The following is a 20934-nucleotide window of genomic DNA, read 5'->3' on the forward strand; positions in this document are numbered from 1 at the left end:
TTTTAATCACTCGTACAAAATATGCATTGAACAGTGTATACATGAATCAAATAAACTACGATCCTATATATTTAAAACATCCTATTTTTGTGAATATTCGACAAAAGTAAGGGAAGTAAAAAGTTCTGTGTTTTTCCAACTTCGTCATTGATTAACTCTTCTCTCCCAATACATGAGTGAGTAATCAGACTGGTGAATTTCTGCTCATATTTATTTGTAAATAAGTAATGTTCACGGAATAGCGACCTCCATGTAAAATGTCTGCATCATCATGTATACTGGTGTTTCTTGTTGTCAGACGAGTCCTGACTTATCGTAAGTACAGCTCTACTGAGAATTATTTATTTAAAACAATCCTTAATTTTTTTTTTAATTGTTGCCCTCTCCTATGGAATGCAATATACGACAGCCAACTGCTTACTGCCAACTGCTAACTGCTTACTGCCAACTGTCAGCTGCTTACTGCCAACTGCCACACATATTTGAATAAATTTTATTTTTATATTGATATTTATGTAAATTAAAAAAAAAAAGGCGCGGATCTATAGGACATTTTTTCCAAAAGGGTCACTCTGGTAAAAAAAAAATCCAACCCAGAAATTTCTTGACAAGAAAAAAATGCGTAAATATAAATGTGAAAATTTATTTTCATACATTAATGTGTATGACATTTATCATACCAACTTAACACGAATCCACATTTTCGGTTGGGGAACTAAGGTCCCTTTTAGTTGATTTATTTTATACATTAAATGACTTTTAGTTGGTTTAGTTTGCGCATTAAATAACTGTACAAATTTCAGAGAGGTGTTCCGGACCCCTCTCTCTAAATCCATGCATGTAAAGCATATCTTATTGGTACAAATAGAGATATAAATGTTTGATCGGCGTTTTCAAGTGGAGGGTCCAAGATCAGTTATACCGGTAGTTCGTTTAGTTTATTTAACGTATGACTGTACAAATTTTAAATGCCCACCGAGATCTATGCATGTGAAACATTACAGGGACGTAGCAACGGGGGGGGGGGGCATAACCCCCCCACTTTTTTTCCCAACATTACCTTTACTATTGAAAATGTATATTGAAAGGATGGTTGCCCCCCCCCACACACACACTTCTTACCATAGTAAGTATAATGATATCAAGGATATGTAGTATTGGGTGGAAAAAAATGTAAGTGAAAGAGTTGGCCTTATAAAAAAGTTGCCCCCCCCCCCCCCCCCCCCCCCCCCCCCCCCCCCCCCCCCCCCACCACCACCACGAAATAGGATTTTCGAGTTTGGGCTATTTCCTTTTTTTTTTTGGCTTGTCAACTTTTTCAGGTAAGTAAAAAAAAATGTCTCTGGTTGCCCTCCCCCCTTTCAAAAACGACGCTACGTGCTTGCATTATAACACACAGAGATATACATCTTTAATTTGAGGAAATGTTTAACTATAGAATATAATGGAAAACTGAAATTTATTTTCAAAACATCTTTCTCTGCGAAACGACAAATCTTTTTTATTATTATTCTCTCTTCAAAGGTTTTGTTGTCTCCGGGGGAGGGGCTTCTTTAATGTGAGGAAATGTTTAAATATAGAATTTAATGGAAAACGGAAATTTATTTTCAAAACATCCTTCTCTGCGAAACGACAAATCTTTTTTATTATCATTCTCTCTTCAAATGTTTTGTTGTCTCCGGGGGAGGGGGGGGGGGGCTTCTTTAAAGATTAAAAGGAGAAAATAGTCATTTTATTACCTATTTCAAGTAGGAAAACAAATTTAAAAAATAATAAACATTATTATATGATTGAATAATTTCAATCTCTCTGATTTGCTGAGATCTAACTATGTTAGAAAAATACTACGTTGTATTGACCTGCACGTGACGTTCCAGGTCAATACAAGGATTTATTTCCTCTACATTGATCTAAAAATAGATTGGGAAATTCCAAATTGATACAAATTGTCTTGGAAAGCTATTTAAACGACCGTGAATTTTTTTTTTTCATGTGAAAAAAAAACAGCGAATATATATTTTAGGGTGAGGGTGGTAAGAGGGGATGCAGGGACCCCCCTCCAATACTTTTACTGAACAAGATGTGTTTTTTTTTTTTTACTTTTTGGCAGTCAGTTTTCCCTGATAATACTCCTTCCTTTCAAAATATATCCTATAAAAAGACTGACATTATATTATTTTTTTCATGGCAACTAAAATTGATTAAAAAAAACCCCACAATTTCAAATTGATACGACTGGTAAGGTTTATTCACATTTTAATTCTGTTTCTCTCTTGTATTTGGCTAGGACTTGAGTAAATGCAAGTTAACAAGTAAATGAGCTGTATCATTTTATCAGTGAATCATATAATAAAACAATTATTGCTGTTTTTTCGGTCAATACAATGATTTAGCCATCTTCGAAGTACAATATTCACCTCGCCCTTCGGGCTCGGTGAATATTGTACTCCTCAGATGGCTAAATCATTGTATTGACCTCAAAAAACAGCAATAATTGTATAATGTACTTTATCAACCGCATATATTGAATATTACATAAGGTAAAACATATTGGTCATTTTATTCAATTCAATTTTACCAAGGTGACCCCCTTGAAAAAAATGTCCTGGATCCGTGCCTTTTTTTCCCTTTTTTGTGAAAATTCATATAAATATCAATAAAAATATAAAATTTATTCAAATATGTGTGGCAGTTGGCAGTAAGCAGCTGACGGTTGGCAGTAAGCAGTCAGCAGTTGGCAGTAAACAGTTGGCTGTCGTATATGGCATTCCATACTCTCCCGACTGACTAACTCAAAACTTTTTTTAACCTTTCCGAGCACTAGGATATTTTTTCCCTTTTTATTCCTTCAACAAATGTGTTTAAATTTTCTGCAAAAAGATTTTCCCAACTCAACCTACTGACCCATTAATTTTACCCTGAGTCGGGAGAGGGAAAATGTACATTTTTTTCTTCAATACAAATAGTCCAGGAAAACTACATTATTGAGTTTGGTAAAGATTTTAGAAATAAGTTATTTGTGTATACTTAAATGAAAAGTAAAATATTACTGAGAGAGTTACTGTTTTTGTAAACTTTAAATATATCGATACAAATATATCCATCCTTGTTCAGATTAAAGCATGAACTTGCAGTTATGTAATTAAAAGTTGAATTTAAAGTATACGAAATATCATATTGGAAGGGAGGGGTGAGAAGGCATAATAATTATAAAACTGATAACTTCCCTGGAAATTCATCGACAATCAAACTACCTTTTATCCAAAAAACAGCAAAATAAATAAAGAATCACATAATCGAGCAGTGTGTAATGTGATGGAAACCACTTTTGGGACAAGAAATAAAACTAGTACAGTGGTGCATTTCCACAACAGAAATTTTCGTACTTAACCAAAGAAGAATGATTATATTTCGGACTTAAATGGGGGGGGGGGGGCTCATAGTTTGGACACATTTATGAAGTACGAATTAAAAGAGAAAACTGATTATTTTCAGTAAGAGGGGGTTGTAAATGTTATTAAGTGTGAATTCAACATTTAAAAATTGTCTACATATAATTATATATTAATATAGAAATGTTGTTAAGTGTGAATTCAATATTGCACAAATTATCTACATATAAATACATGTAATGCCCTGTTCACACGACGAGTTTAATTCGCAGTAAATTAATGCGAAGTAAACTAATGCGAATCAAATTAATGCGAATTAATTTGCGTTCACACGACAGCTAATGCGAAGTAAACTAATGCGAATTAAAAATTTTCTTCTACTGTCAGGCGTCAGTAAGTCTATTATGACGTCATTTGCAAATCACGTCACCTTATGCATAAGTAGATGCATTTGACATAATTTCACAGTGTCTGGAGACATATTTTAGTGATTAACTCATTTTTTCTTAGTTTTTCAATTAAAAATAGCACAAGTACTGAAAACTGACCACCGACATGACGCATTTGACTTAATTTCGCCATTACGCATGCCCCAAAATTTAATTCGAATTAGCTTCGCTTAGCGTTCACACGAAACTAATGCGAAGTAATTTAATGCGCAGTAAACTAATGCGAAGTAAACTAATTCGCATTAAATTCTCCGTGTGAACGCTAAGCGAAGCTAATTCGCAGTAAACTTACGTTTAATTCGAATTAAACTCTCCGTGTGAACAGGGCATAAATATAGAAATATTAAGTGTGAATTCAATATTGTACAAATTGTCTACATATAATATATAGAAATGTACAAGCTTAAAGGAATCAGATTGGGATGGTCGTAAATGGGTAACAAGGACCACCAAAACAACTGAGTTCTTTATTTCTTTTTTTTTTTAAAGGGGGGGGGGGGGTTCTTGCTTTCTAGATCTAGTGATAACTACATGTATACTTTGTATATGATTTGTAGAATTACACATGCTGTATACATATGCATGCTTCTTCTGAGACTAAATTACATGTGCATGTTACAGAACACATAATAGTCTAACATTCAGCTCAATGACTTCTAATTGAACTTTTCATTGATTTTACATTCGCGAAGATTTGATTGGGGAAAAAGCATTAAACGATAGGGAAGAAATGTATACGTATCTTTAACATATATAGAAAATTGTATTACCGTAACGATTGTTTTCATTAAGTTTACCTTTTTGGGTTTTTTTTGGGGGGGGATTGTTTGTTTTGTTTGTTTGGTTTTGTTTCACTTTTCATCATTCCTGATTGATTGCCCATTTCTTATGCACATGATCAAAACTACATTCCCGGAAATTAAATATATTGCAGTAATTAAATCTTCATGCACCATGGGACATAGGTTACTAAAAAGTACGTTTTTAAGTATATGGACATTCTTGTGTTTCTTTCTTTGAATACATTTTTTTTCGAAACTTTTTATATGTAAAATTGAGTAGTTGGGTTGAAAAAATTGAATATGAGGTACATACATACGTGTACAATACATGTAAGAAATGATAAAAGAAAAACATCATACATTTAGCTTTATAAAATTCAATAAAAATAATAATTGTTTCAAACATAGTTTAACTTTGAGTCAGATTGTTACCTTCACCTCATGCATCTATATAGATACACAGATTTCGACAATGGCGTATAGAGAAAAATGTTGTTGTTGATATTGTGGGGTTTTTTTTTTTTTTTTTTTTTTTTTTTGTTAAATCATCCTGATGCAGATTTATCTGTTTGCACTAGTCATTGAGATTTCAGATGCTGTGTTGCAACCACTATTGAAATAACGACCATTATTGAAATAATTATATCAATAGTGGTTGAGAGTGCATTTCAATAGCAAACATAGTTAGTAATCACTATTGATATACGACCACCATTGAAATAATTATATCAATAGTGGCTTAGAGTGCATTTCAATAACAAACATAGTAACCACTATTGAAATACAACCACTACTGAAATAATTATATCAATAGTGGTTGAGAGTTCATTTTAATAGCAAACATAGGTAATAACCACTATTGATATACGACCACTTTTGAAAACAATTATTTCAATGGTGGGTGAGAGTGCATTTCAATAAAAAACATAAATAGTAACCACTATTGAAATACGACCACTATTGAAAAAATTATTTCAATAGTGGGTGAGAGTGCATTTGAATATAATAACCATAGGTTTCAACCACTATTGAAATATGAGCACTACTGAAATAATTATTTAATAGTGGGTGAGAGTGCATTTCAATATGATAACCATAGGTTTCAACCACTATTGAAATACTACCAGTATTGAAAGAAAAGTTTCACCGCGTCAGCAACTTTTGAAATAATTATTTCAATATATATTGGATTCATTGTTCAAAGCATTATTGAAATCAATAATCTAATCTATATTGAAATCTTGTGAACATTATTTCAATTGTGGTTGCAACTTGCAACCTATGCTTATTATTGAAATGAATCTCACCCATCATTGAAATACTTATTTCAATATTGGTCGTATTTCAATAGTGGTTACTATCTATGTTTCTTGTTGAAATGCACTCTCAACCATTATTGAAATAATTTTTTCAATAGTGGTCGTATTTCAATAGTGGTTATAACCTATGTTTGTTATTGAAATGCACTCTCATCCACTATTGATATAATTATTTCAATAGTGGTTGTATTTCAATAGTGGTTATTACGTATGTTTGTTATTGAAATGCACTCTCAACCACTATTGATATAATTATTTCAATAGTGGTTGTATTTCAATAGTGGTTATTACGTATGTTTGTTAATGAAATGCACTTTCAACCACTATTGACATAATTATTTCAATAGTGGTCGTTATTTCAATAGTGGTTGCAACAATGCTGTATATCAGCAGCAACAGAAAAGTTGACAGGTACAAAAAAATAAAATTCAAAAGACCAAAAAGATATTTTTTTTGTGAAATAATTTTATTTTTCAGAGCAATTAGTTGTACCAGGTGAGACTACGGCATCTAGCAGTACCGTATATCAGAACTTCTATCCCTCCCGAACAGTGGACGGGGATTTCAGTCAAGCCATTGGCAGCTGTTCACACACCGGTACTGACCCGGCAATAAGAGAAGCCTGGTTACGTGTTGATTTGGGTTCTGTATACAGCCTGAAGTTTGTCAAGTTATGGTACAGAAATGATAGTGAGTGCTTTTACACAAAGCTTTGTGGGAATCAGTATGCATTGATTAATTATTACATGACATTGTAATTATCACATTGTATTATGGTTTTATTAATTTTGGCTATCGAAAAATCAGACTAAAACCTATGAGAAAAAATCTGAAAACTTAATGAATTACACCAACTTAAAGGGACGTGGATACAGTTTCAGCTAAAAATTTTCAAATTTATTTTTTCCATTTTTACAAATTTACCTATGATTTTTCTAATGATCATTAAAACTTTGAACGTCAATTGTCCAGATATAAGACAGATTAAGAGCTCCAAACCTTTATGCTTTGCTGAATTTCATTTTGTTACATTATACTTTCATGTAAATCACTTGAATCTGATTGGTCGAGAAAGATTTGTTAAAAACACTATATTACCCGCTGCGCCTCGGTTGACAATGGTTTTCTTGGGATGAAAATTTTCAATATTTATATGATATATCTGATATTTTCTATATGTAAACAAAAACATTTTTGGCACGAGCCTCGTTTACATAATGAAGACCTTTAAGTTTTGTATCTCCTTTTTTAATCAACAAATAATGTTCACATTTTTGCTGATCATTAGATAATACCTTAGTTAGGAATTTTTAGCATTAAAATTGGTTCCCCGATCGCAACTGCCTCAAAATCCTGACTCAATTTTTTTTATCTCCATGAAACAATTATTTTTTATATTTATCCCGATTTTTTTTTTTTTTTGAAAAGTCAGCAATGATGTTGAGATTTTCTGAGTTAAAAGAAAACTGCCCACCTTCCTATCAACCCAACTTTTTAGTCATACTAAGTGGGGCGAGGGCAAACAGTCTGTATGTCATTGTAAAAGTATATCTTTATTTAGGGGGATCGGTCTCTCTCAGCACTATACGTTTACGTGGGTACACAATAAAGTTATCCAACAGTACTCAATTGTCGGATGCTGAAACATGCTATAGCGACACCGGAAATGACGCTCTACCAACTATTTTGACCAATGACTGCGAAGGAACTTCCCGCTTTGTTTGGTTCCACACAACAAGTGTTCCAGATTCACGTGACACTGTCCCCATGCTAGAAATATGTGAAGTTCAAATATTTGGTAAGACGATTATTTAGCGCGTTGAATAATGATTCGAAATTTATTATTTTTCTAGGAACTGCATGAAATGATTTTTGTATACTGCATTGATTTTATTCATTTTTTATCTGAATCCCAAACTAAAGAATTTTTTGAAATTTGCCACGAATAAGTATTTTTAATTAATTTTCAGGATGTCAAACTGGACTCTATGGAGAGAACTGTTCATTGACCTGTGACCATTGTATGAATCCCTCGTCATGTGATATTGACTCGGGCGAATGTGACACTTTCGGGTGCGCACATACTGGGCTTTTACCCACCTCCTGCAGAGGTTAGATGAATTTAGTTTGGTATTTTATTACACTGGCAGCTTCTTTAATTTTGAATTTAGTAACAAATAGAGTAACCTTACTACAAAAAAATATAATATTTTTAAAATATTCTAAAATTTTCTCTGATGTTCACATTTTTCGCCATTTCACGTAAAAGGTACAAAAATGTTACACTGTATTTAACAAAACTTAATTTACCCGATTTTACCTATTTATTATAATTTTATTAAAAAGCAAGTCCATAATTTATATTTCTTTATCCATTTCATTTCATTTATTTTTTGGTAGCAACCGGTATTAATAAATTATGAAGTCTGTTGATTTTAAAAGCGTAATGCATTTGATATATGTACATACTGTTATAGTGATGAAACTATATGTAATATAATATCTCATTCAGAATGTATCCCTGGATATTTTGGGGGAAACTGTTCATCCTTTTGTCATGCCAACTGCTATAATGTGAGCTGTGACCAATCTACAGGACAATGTAACAATGGGTGCAAGCCAGGATTTGACGGACTGTATTGTAATCAGAGTGAGTAGGACTACTTACTGCAAATTATATAATTAATTTCATGGATTTGCAAGGGATTTGACCATACATGCTAGTTTTTTTTTTCACCCTTAATGTGGTTGGTGTGTAGCGCATTACATTTCCTCCCATTTCCCCGATTTGTATTGCATATCGTCAGTACGATAATGTGATATACAAAGGATAAAACATTGTCATTCCGTTAACTGGAGCATTACTGAAAGTCTACTGAAACGTGACTGAATGTTTTCTGAAACGTGACTGAATGTTAACTGATACATAAGATGACTGAATGTTTTCTGAAACATGACTGAATGTTTTCAGAAACGTGACTGAATGTTAACTGAATCGTGATTGAATGTTTTCTGAAACCTGACCGAATGTTGACTTTACTGAAAATTGACTGAATGTATGAAGTGTGATTAATTGTCAGAACTCTGCCTTTCAGTGAATTTTTCAGACCATTCAATGACTACCCAGTTGTTTGAAAGATGCAGTTTCATCCTGTATCGATTATTGTCCCCCGCTTTCGCGAAAGCGAGGGGACATTAAATCTCATTCGTCTGTCCGTCAGTCTGTCCGTCTGTCAGTCTGTCAGTCTGTCCGTCACAAAAACTTTAACCTTGCCTATAACTTCTGATTTAGTGGAGCTATGACTTTCATATTTCACATGTGTATTCCTTGTGACAAGACCTTTCTTTGGGTACCACCAAATTTGACCTTTTGACCTTGACCTTTGAGTTTGACCCACTTTTACACAAAAATTCCAAACTTTTACTTTGGCCATAACTTTTGAATAGTAGGTACTAGGACTTTCATATTTCACAAATATATTGTTTGTGGCAAGACCTTTCATTGGATAACTACAACCTTGACCCTTTGACCTTGACCTTGGAGATTTACGTACTTATGAAAAAACTGTAACCTTGACCATAACTTTTGAACGGTGAGGACTAAGGCTTTCGTACTTCACATATGTAATCCTTGTGAGAACACATTTCATTGGATACCAATAACTTTTACCCTTTGACCTTGACCCTGGAGTTTTAACTACTTTTTAAAAACTTTAACCTTGGTCACAACTTTTTAACAGTAGATACTAACACTTTTATATTTCACATATGTATTTCTTATGGCAAGACATTTCATTGGATACCAACAACCTTGACCTTTTGACTTTGACCTTGAGATTTACGTACTTATGAAAAAAATTTAACCTTGACCATAACTTCCTAACAGTAAGGGCTAGGGCTTTGATACTTCACATATATAATCCTTGTGAGAAAACCTTTCATTGGATATCAACAACTTCGACCCTTTGATCTTGACCTTGGAGTTGACCTACTTTTAAAAAACTTTTTACTTTGGCCATAACTTTTTAACGGTCAGGATTAGGGTTTTAATCCATAAAAAAATCAACTTCAATGTTACTTTCTAAATAAATGACATATGGTAGGATGTTCATATTTTCACACAATATGTCATAAAAAATAACATCTCACCCACAAAGAAACCGAAAGCGGGGGACCACAATTCTTTGAATTTGCTTGTTTGTTTTAAAAAGAACAGTATTACTAGTATACCCCACGACATTATGAGAGAGACCAAAGAGGGATTTCTAAAGGAAATTCGATATTATCCTTAAATACAGCAATGTTTTCTGACAATTCTATCAAGCAAAACAATATCGCATTCCGTGTCATCTTTGGATGACCTTTATTGTTCATTAAATATGTTTATAGCTGAAGAAAAACAATCTATGCATCAATTAAATTATTTCACCTTCAATTATCTTATCCCTTCACAATTAAGCTTGTCGAGGCGGAAAGTATGGGGCCGGATGTCAAGAGGATTGTGGGAAGTGTCACGATGCCTCTCCTTGTCATCATTTAACTGGATACTGTAACCTTGGTTGTGAGAAGGGATACAGAGGTTCGCTTTGTAAACAAAGTAAGTCTTTTTTTCCAGACGCATGGATTTTGTTTTCAATTCTCAATTTACGTTGTATTCACAAATAAAGTAAATAGGATATGGCAGCAGACAAAGCCAATTTTAGCCCTCTTCCTAATTAACACATGAAATTACGAGTCCTTGATATTGTATAATGAGAATTAATGAATATTTCCTTTTTTCATGAATCTTTTTATTCGAACCATGCTAATCCTTCTTTGTGTGCAAATCATGTTTTTCGTAATTTTAGATAGCCTTTGTTATTGTGTATTATATTTTTCACCAAATAAGCCTGTGACCCTGGCAAGTTTGGAGTAAACTGCACTAGTATATGTAGTGCCCACTGTCAGCCCGTTTCGTCGTGTGCTTTCAAGGATGGAAGTTGTACATGTGAGGAGGGATGGAGAGGGAATAAATGTGATACACCTGGTAAGTAGTCATTTAAAGTATGCCAAGGTGCGTAAAAATATTCCTATTTAAAACTAGGCTTTAGATAAATATTTCTTCAAAGTATTCATGTTGCATAATGATTATCGAATATTTCTGCAAAAATGTCGCTTCAATAAACTCGTTTAAAATATTTAAATCACACTAGCTGACTCCCTGTACGAAATGTTCCGCCTGGAATATAGGGGGAATTGAGGCGTACTTGGAGAGGCGTCAATTTGTCTCTCTACATATATGGTGATACACAGGTTCCGGGCGTAACTTAGGCGGAAACCAAGCGTAAATGGGCAGGAATTTGAGGCGAAAAATGCAAATGAGCTACGCCCGGAAAAATAAATGACGCCCGTAAAAAAATTACGCCTGGAAACTAAAATGACGCCTGGAATAGAATTACGCCTGGAATGTCCTTATTATTATATAATACTATGTGACCTAAAAACCTATATATTTACCATGTTAACAAAGAAAAACATTCAGATTATGATTTACAATGTTAAAGCTAAAAATTTTGCTTTTTGAACTGTAAGAAAACATAATGACAGGTCATTAACATAATACATTAACAAGTATAGAAAAATAACATGAATTTTGTGTATTAGGGACACTAAAACACGACCACCATGATTGAGTGTGTATTTAGAATTAAACTTTTTTACAATACCTGTACATTTTATCACTTCAATAATTATATTGAAACATTTTAGTTTAACTGACTGAATACAATTCTTCATTTACTCAGCAGTTTACAGTTATAGATTCTCACTGCATCCTCTATCAGACTGATATTTCTCAGAATGTGTTCAAGGACAAACTCAAATATCTAAAGTAAATTTAGGGTCAACCAGTTATAACTATCATTGTCATAATCATAATCAAATTTACTCAAATAGGTACTAGATATTCATGATCACACCTACCAGCAGACACTGTGTCATCCTCAAGAAGTGTAAAAGCCTTAACATTGAGATATCTGCATTTCCTGTTTCACTCACACTAAACTCCCTCCTTCATGATCAAATTCAAACTTAACCTCCTATCTGAAATGACCCTTAATTGATAATTAAATTGACCAATCAGAGGCTTTTACCTCTCCTGAAAGTTCCAGGCGTAATTTTTGTTTCTATTTTCCTGCCATTTTACACCCGGAAAATCTGAACTTGCCAATTGACGCCCGGAAATTACAAATGACGCCTGTAAGACGTCTCTTCTACTGAGGCGTAACTCTTTGAAAATTCCGTCTCCGCCTCAAGTACGCCCGGAATTTGCCAATTCCTAATCAATTCCACCCAAATTCCAGGCAGAATCCGCCTTTAAAATTCATACAGGCCAAAACAACTACAAGAAGACATGGTGAATGATTTCAGTATACATGTAACTCTTAAACTTGAACTTTGGAAAATGTTCGAATCATATGCCTGCACTTTATTTCTTTTGATTATTTTAAAAACATATAAAATAAAAATTATTTATCATTATTTTTTCAGAAAAATAAAGGAATCGAATGCGTAAAGATTATATTGACAATGCAATGTTTGAAAAATCTATTTTTTCACGAACTTTTAGAATTCAGTAATGGGAAATCGATGCCACCTGTTATCACGTGACAAGAAGTTTTTTTTTTTAACCTGGATTCAATTTTAATTTGATTTCTAGCCTGTGAAGATGGCTGGTTTGGGTACGACTGTGCTAACCAATGTAGCAGGTACTGTTACAACAATACTATTTGCGACAAGGAAACCGGAAACTGTCCCAGTGGATGTATTGTGGGATATGTTCCTCCAGCCTGCCTTCAAAGTGAGTGAATTAGAAGCTGTGGACAAAAAGTGAAATTTAGCTATGAAAACTATTGCTTCAAGTAGTAATAGTGTTTTAAATTAATTTTTGAACACAACTTTCTTTTTTCTAATGCTTCTTTCCTTCTTTTTTCAAAATTATATTTTCAATTTTAAAAATAAAAATCCTGAATGTCTTCTATGAAATCTGGTATTTTTGGACTCAGTATCTAATTTTTAATTCAAAAGTTTGAAATTTATAATGTGTGGTATGCAACGTGATATTTTGGACAATCCAGAGATCATCTTTAACATAAGTGTCAATTTATCTCCACATTTTGATAGATGCTTACAGTATCAATGGTAATGATGGAAGTTCTTTACACGTGATGTCCTTGGGAGCTGGGATAGCTATGGGAATCGGAATATGTTTCTTGATTTTTGTTTTCGTTTTCATATTGAAGGGACTTATAAGGTAAAGAGCATAAAAATTACCTGAACCTAGTGAAAAATATTGTGCATTTTGAAGATCTTTCTATAATTTTTACTAGTACAATCATCATCACAAAAATTGTTTATATAATTATGATAATATTATTATTATTATAGGATAACAGTATTATAATTAATGCAGTTGCCTTCAATTTTTTCCCTATTTTTTCCCTCAGAAAACAGAGGACTAATGAAACACAAAAACCTGATTATGATAATGAAGACAGTAAGAACAGTAAATTTCCGACAGGTATTCCTAAGGAAGAGAAATGTGACAGGAACTACCCTCAGTATCAGAACAACAGTTATGTTGATCTGATGGATGATCCTGATGGAATTGTGTACGAAGTTATTTCACAATAGTCAACAATCAAGTTTCTTAGTGTTTACGACTCGTTTTTTTGTGTGTGTTTATAATATTATCTTAATTAATTATATAAATATGTGTATTGATTGGATTAGTTTATTTTGATATTTATCCAAAAATAATTTGAATACTCTTGTTTTTCTTTATTGTATCAAAATCATTCTGTAGCAATAATATAATTCTTTTAAGATACAATAATATTTAATGAACTCATTTTGTGACACCACTCTATCCTGTTTTGACCTTGATTAGATATAAGGGTGTGCATTTAATATTTGAAGTTCCTTGAATTTTGATGAGGACAATTATTGCCCTTTTGTTTTTGAGATTTTCAAATGACTCCAACTATTTTTTTTTATACCTTTGGGGAAAAAAACAAAACATAGTAAATTAAGTCCAGACTTTTGGAAATCATTGAGAGATGCTAATTAAATAAAATTGAAATTCGAAAATTTTCCTACCTTGTCAATAGTAGATGCAAAATAGTTTTGTTAATAATTGTCTGTACATTAAATATTCTGAAGATTTTCATACTTATTGCAAGACAATTGTTTACATACTGAATTGCCTTTAGCACGATTAGCACGATCTGCAAGCTCACGGGGCACCTGACCGGTGTACAGGGGAGTTTTACTTTTTAATGACACCTTATCCCCCCCCCCCCATTTCAATTGTAAAATAAATGGATTTTGAGCTTGATTACTTTCTGATATCTTAATATTTCTTTCCTACTTATAATTAATAAAATTTGATCAATTTTGATTTAGTTGAAAACGTATCAAGGTTATATTACATGCACCTTTAATGATAAATTGGAAAATAGAGATAAATGGAAACTCCGAGTCCCTAAAAAATGCTTCAGATCTGACCTACATTATCCAGATGAATGACCAGGTTGCAGCCACATGCCCTATAAAGACCAGACTTACATTGTTGTCATTTGATGTATCTAGAGATTTAGTTTCTAATTTTAGCAGTTTTTAGTTATAAGATAGTTATATTAGTTATATTATATTTTTTTCCGAATTTTGTTTGTGCTTGAGGTACATATTTGTTTGTTTGTTGTATTGAACGTCCCTCACGAGAGTCTTTACTTCATATTTAGACGCCAACACTTGCCGAACTGCAAATATTTTACGTGCCAGCACCTACTGGACACGGGACCTCGGTCAGCAACTCACTCTGTTCTCTAAAGCAGGGGATGTAATCAATGTGCCATGGGGGCACATAATTAGTTATCACCAGTACATACATGTGTGTGCTCACAAGAAAGTTTGTAAACATATTTTCCTTGAATATTTCATATACATGTGCAATGTATATGTATTACAAAAAAATAAGTTCTTGAAATTTATACATTTTAATTTTAATAGAAAAAATATATACATGTATATTTACAATTCTTTGGTCATGTTGATTACAAAAACAGCAAAATATACATATATAAAATAGAGGGTTCTCCAAAAAGTTCCTGGACAATGATGTGTATATCAAAATATTTCTCATAAAAAAATTAAATCGGAAAGATTTAATTTTTATTGATGGAACTTTATATTTTTGTAAAAATCGGGGTCTTTAAAGGTCGCGGATAGTGAGCATGGACCAGTCTGACGTTTAGCTAATTTCCAGTTATCAGTATAAGCAATTCGTATACAAAGCATGCACCGTTGAAAAATCATGTATGCCTATCTCAAATTTATAAACTAAATATATTTTGATACATGTTACTTTGAGTGGTTTGAAAAAAAATAGTTTGTCTCCGACGTCGATTCAACGGTATTAAAACATAATTTTTTGATCGGACGCTGTCCCGTTCGGATGGCCGACGTCGCTTTTTCTGTCGAGTTTCGACACCTATTTGTTAGGGTTTTCGTACAGTATTTTCACTGTCTATAGAGTAACTGATACTTAAGATATCAAAAAATCATTATAGCCTCTTTATTACTGTTACATATAATTTTTATGAAGCTTGGACTTGTTTTATACAAAAAATAATCATTTTAATCCAAACACTTTTTTTCAAAGTTTATAGCATTTTAACGTTGGTCCGTGCTCATAATCTGCGATATTTAATGAACCCGATTTTTTTAAAAATAAAGTTACATCAATAAAAATGAAATATTTCTAAGTTTTTCATAAGAAATATTTTGATAAATGCAAAATATACATATAGACCCATTAATTTTAACAAAAAACGCCATTGACCACAAACTTTTTGGACAACCCTCGTATTTCCAAATTACACAATTATAAAAAAAATATATACAAATTGTCACATAGGAACTAACTTTGCAAGTTTTTTTTAAAAAAAAAAAATCAAAATGGATTTCACAAGGTTCTCAAAATTATTCGAAATAAATGATAGTTTCTAGAGACTGACTCTGATTCAATTATAAAAAAAACAAAACATGATTTGGATTAGACACAAATTTAACCAATAAAATTGCCCTTTCCAACTCTAAGAAAATGAAGCATATTTATTCCTTGGGTGTATATTTACAACCAACGAATGTAAAATGAAAATGTTTCCTATATACTGCCATATTGAATTCTAAAGGCAATTGTAAATTCATGTGGAGAAGATTCCAAAGCAAGGCAACCTGAGATCACTTTAATGTTCTTTGTCTAATGCAAAGAAAGAGGTACCCTAAAGGGGAAAAGTATGCAGCCGCCACATGATCCTTATACACTGTTAATTTATGCATAATAATACCGAGTTTATATTTTGTAACTGATACTATAAAATATCAGAAATGCTGCCTTAACATTAAGAAACTACGTATACAATTTAAAAGAAAACATAATAAATTTCTATAATAGATGTTGTATATTTAATTACACATAAAACACATCTGCTCATTAACATCTATACATTTCCATCTCAATCAAGAGGGAAAAAAATAAAATAAGCAATTATGATAAACAACAAATACAAGTGTAAAAAATCAAAAACTATACAACTATAAATAAAGCTAAAACAGGAACCATATAAATATGTATGTATCACAGCCATTCTTCAGTCATAAAAACCAAAATGATTTACAACATCAACAACTTGCAGTATGTATGTAACTTAATTAAGGCCAAATCTACTCCAGTCCAGCATACCTTGCAGAGAAGTTTTAAAGTCGAGCTGGACTCATTTAATGTACATAAATTTAACATTATAACACGTACAGTAAACCAGAAGTCTCTGTCGAGACTGAAGCTCTACTGGTTTGTACTTATAGCAAAGGAAGAGAAAAGTACTTAAGCAGTTGGAAATTGAAACTTTTCAACAGAAATAAATAGAATAATGATCCTTGATTAAGTCCCTTTATGTTCTTAGTGCAGTCTACTTGCATGCCACATTTATATTATAATCAGACTAAAATTGTATTTGGAGTAGCATTTTGAAAGAATTTCACAGAAATTTCTATTTTTAGTAACCACGGCAACACCGTTCGTCGAAATCAAAAACCGATACACAGAATTATGTATCTTATTGTAGTCTACTTGTGTGCCTAGTTATATTGAAATCAGACTAAAACTGTAGGAGGAGTAGCATTTTGAAAGAATTTCACAGAAATTTCTTTTTTTAGTAACCACGGCAGCACCGTTCATCGAAATCAAAAACCGATATATAGAATTATGTATCTTAGTGTAGTCTACTTGTGTGCCAAGTTATATTGAAATCAGACTAAAACTGTAGGAGGAGTAGCATTTTGAAAGAATTTCACAGAAATTTCTATTTTTAGTAACCACGGCAACACCGTTCATCGAAATCAAAAACCGATAAACAGAATTATGTATCTTAGTGTAGTCTACTTGTGTGCCAAGTTATATTGAAATCAGACCAAAAGTGTAGGAGGAGTAGCATTTTGAAAAATTGTTTACAGACAGACAGACGGACAGACAGACGCATTACTATCGCATAAGCTCTTCTGGTCTCTGACCAGTAGAGCTAAAAATTGAGAAGGTAATTTGATCTTCAGGCTCTGAAAATCGGGCATGGGGTACTTGAAAATACTAACAAAAATGAATTATCTCAATAATATGCTTATACCCATAGTAATTCATTAATTACATTCTTGCATATCAGTTAGTGTATAAAAGCAGTTGCTATTATTGGCAAACAACATATAAAACTTTTAATTTAATTTCATTTCATGCTTATAAACATAAGTATCTAAGGCCTAATTAAAGGAAATACTTCTTTTATAAAATTTCTAACTTCATTTATTTCATGCTAATAGACATAAGATTTAATAAAAGGAAATACTATATTTTAGAGATTTATCTGTTTTTGTACCTCTATGGGTTAAACATATTATCTTTCAACAAGACTATTTATAAGACTTCAATAAACCTCTAATCACATTTAGATACATAAAATGAAGGTTGTTGCACAAAAAATTAGTTTTAAACTTAATTTTGAACTTATGTTTTACATTAAGTAAATGAAATAAATTTATGAGTTATCCATACTGGCTTAGGAGCAGATAATTCCTTATCAAATATTGCACATTTACTGTCTAAATCATGTACACAATGTAAATGATGAGTAAGTAAGCTGTTTTACACATTTTCAAACTTGCTTAAGCAAGAACAAAAGTTTGGAATTACTATACCATCGACAAACTAAATTCAATGAACAGTTTTTTTATAAAACAAAATCATGTATATCAATGATACAATCTGATAATGCTTTTCACAACCTCTTCCTGGTGAATATACAAGTGTTTTGAAAAAAAAGATTATATTTGTCATCAGGATTAGTACGTATCAACATTTTCCAAACATTATTTCTACAAAACATTTTGCTTCCTTTTTTGATTGACTTTAATAGATTTTATCAAACTGAATGGGGTACTGATCATGAAAGGTCTGGAAAGTCTAATGAATACCAGATCCCGGCCTTTCAGTGGATAAATAGTCAGCTTTCAGTTTGCTGAATAGAATTTTCATCCTTCTTTGCAAGCAAAATGTTATAAATCAAAGTTAAGTAAAAATCTAATCTAAAATAAAATATATTTTCTAAGGTATTCAATGTACAATAAAGGGATTTTGAACAACTGTAAATAATTTAAAACTAGTCAAAACACATATCCAGATAATGGTTTAAGTGAAATGAACCAAAATTACAAAACCGATAGCATGTATTACTAGACGGTCATTTTGCACTTTTAAAGTTTTTATAGAGTTTTCTGCCCTAGATGAAAGGAAAGAAAATTCACACATTTTTTGTAGTAAATAATTCATTTGATTTCATACTATAATAAAGGGGAGTTTAAGCATATTTTCACCAAGAGATTTCTTTGAAATTCAAATTACTCTTTACAAAATAGATGTGCCGCCCAAAGACTTCAATGTAAAATTCAAGGTGCAATTAATTGGACAATAATCGAAATTTTGTAAATTTCTTTGGTTGAGCATTTTTATTTGATAACATCTTCATTATGTTACCATGATTAAAGATGTCAGGTATTTATCAGGTACAAAATATGGTCATTATACCTTGAATACCTGAAATCCCATCTAAAAATAACTGACCCAGAAAATAAACAACACCCAAAAATAAATAATAAATAGTGGTTCTAGAAAATAAACCTGTTATCTACATATCCTTAGACCAGGCAGGACTTGGAAAGGGAAACTTAATTTACTTTTAATAACCTACATCCTAACCTATCAAAAAGTGCTCACTCAGCACATGCTAAAAGAAACCTATAATGCCGTGTACCTTGAGGTTGGCATCAAATCAGAGATAATGTGCCATGAGGCTTATCCCTAACCAAGTGAAGTAAACTGCTCGAACACGGGTTTAAATACCCTAGCTAGGCCCAAAATAAAAGCCAATGACTATCAAAGATCCTAAAGCTAAGTTAACCAATCAGAACGCAGCTATCAAAAGTACTACGGAAAGACTGCCAACATGGATGACACTTCCTGTTTAAACATAGGTAATCAGAGATTACAGAGCTCACCTCAACAAATGTTGTCTTTAAGTAAGGCTAAGTCACACAATTAACCAACAAAAAGTGTACATTCCAAAAATGAAAATATTTAATCAATTTTGATCTGATACTTTGAAATAGACCTACATAAAAAAATTGAAACTAATTCTTCTTCATGAAAATGTAATCAAAATCCAGCATCTGAAGCAAATTTGAGAGTTTTCATATCTTGATGCAACATTTGTGCAAGTCTGGTTTATACAATGTTATATAAGCCTTATAGTTTTTTGGTAATAGACCTGCACCCATAACTTTTACCTGGTCTATTATCTGAAAAATGTATGTCGAATTCAGCATCCGAAGCAAGTCCATTAGTGTGCATCCTAAGATGTATCGTCCATGCAAGTTTGCTCATTATAGGGCTCATAGTTAACACGCATCAAAAACTAACATTTTCACTCATCCACAAAAAATAGGTCAGATTCAGCATCCGAAGCAAGCCTGGTAGTATGCATCCTTAGATTTATCGTCCATGCAAGTTTGGTCAACATAGGGCTTATAGTTACTTGGAAATGAAACCTGCACCAAAAACTTTAACCTGTTCACTCAACCGGAAAATGTAGGTCAGATTCAGCATCTGAAGCAAGCCTGGTAGTATGCATTCTTAGATGTATCATCCATGCAAGTTTGGTCAACATAGGGCTTATAGTTACTTGGAAATGAAACCTGCACCAAAAACTTTAACCTGTTCACTCAACCGGAAAATGTAGGTCAGATTCAGCATCCGAAGCAAGCCCGGTAGTATGCATCCTTATATGTATCATCCATGCAAGTTTGGTTAACATAGGGCTTATACGCATGTGAGTTAAGGCTACATATAGAGGTTTCTTTGCAAAATATTAATTAAATTCCATAATTGCTCTACTTACCACACAGAAAATATTAAGACTTGTTTTCTAATACATTCTTGGTACCCATGACATGTGATTGCCAGTGCACATTATGACGTCATATTATGACGTCATCGACTTTGTAAGGAAATCAGCAAAATCGCATCTGTGCAAGGACATACCTTACTTTATTTTACAGAAAAGGTATAAAAGACGCAGGATATTCCAAGGATTTAAGATATTACTGCACAAATGTCAGCACTACAATTGTTTTGTTACTATTCGTGCAGTTTTAAGTTTGAACAGGGTAAAAATTCACAGTCCAGTGTAAGTTTCTTAAAATTTTTATCGATTGAGAAAGTGCATAGGATTTGTGCAGCAATTTTAATAATTTTAAGAATATTCTCCTTAATATTATACATTGTTTATTTTAAATTAGATAGGATATGCCCTTGTGCCGAGGTGATTTTGTTGATGTGATTTATTACCTT

General features: G+C 32.4%; 1 protein-coding gene across 1 annotated transcript; it reads left to right on the forward strand.

The window, feature by feature from the left end:
* The first annotated feature begins 164 nt into the window (after window positions 1-164).
* LOC134258545 (multiple epidermal growth factor-like domains protein 10) lies at window positions 165-13650 on the forward strand. The gene is made up of 10 exons (XM_062741106.1): window positions 165-315; window positions 6420-6632; window positions 7504-7740; window positions 7913-8053; window positions 8455-8592; window positions 10402-10539; window positions 10831-10968; window positions 12640-12780; window positions 13104-13233; window positions 13427-13650. Exons 1-10 carry the CDS (start codon window positions 258-260, stop codon window positions 13611-13613), a joined length of 1521 nt encoding a protein of 506 aa, XP_062597090.1. The 5' UTR covers window positions 165-257; the 3' UTR covers window positions 13614-13650.
* The last annotated feature ends 7284 nt before the right edge of the window (window positions 13651-20934 follow it).

The sequence above is a fragment of the Saccostrea cucullata genome, unplaced genomic scaffold, assembly GCF_032062105.1.
Source record: "Saccostrea cucullata isolate Sc308-1 unplaced genomic scaffold, CSIRO_AGI_Scuc_v1 ctg1886, whole genome shotgun sequence".
NCBI classification, from domain to species: domain Eukaryota; kingdom Metazoa; phylum Mollusca; class Bivalvia; order Ostreida; family Ostreidae; genus Saccostrea; species Saccostrea cuccullata.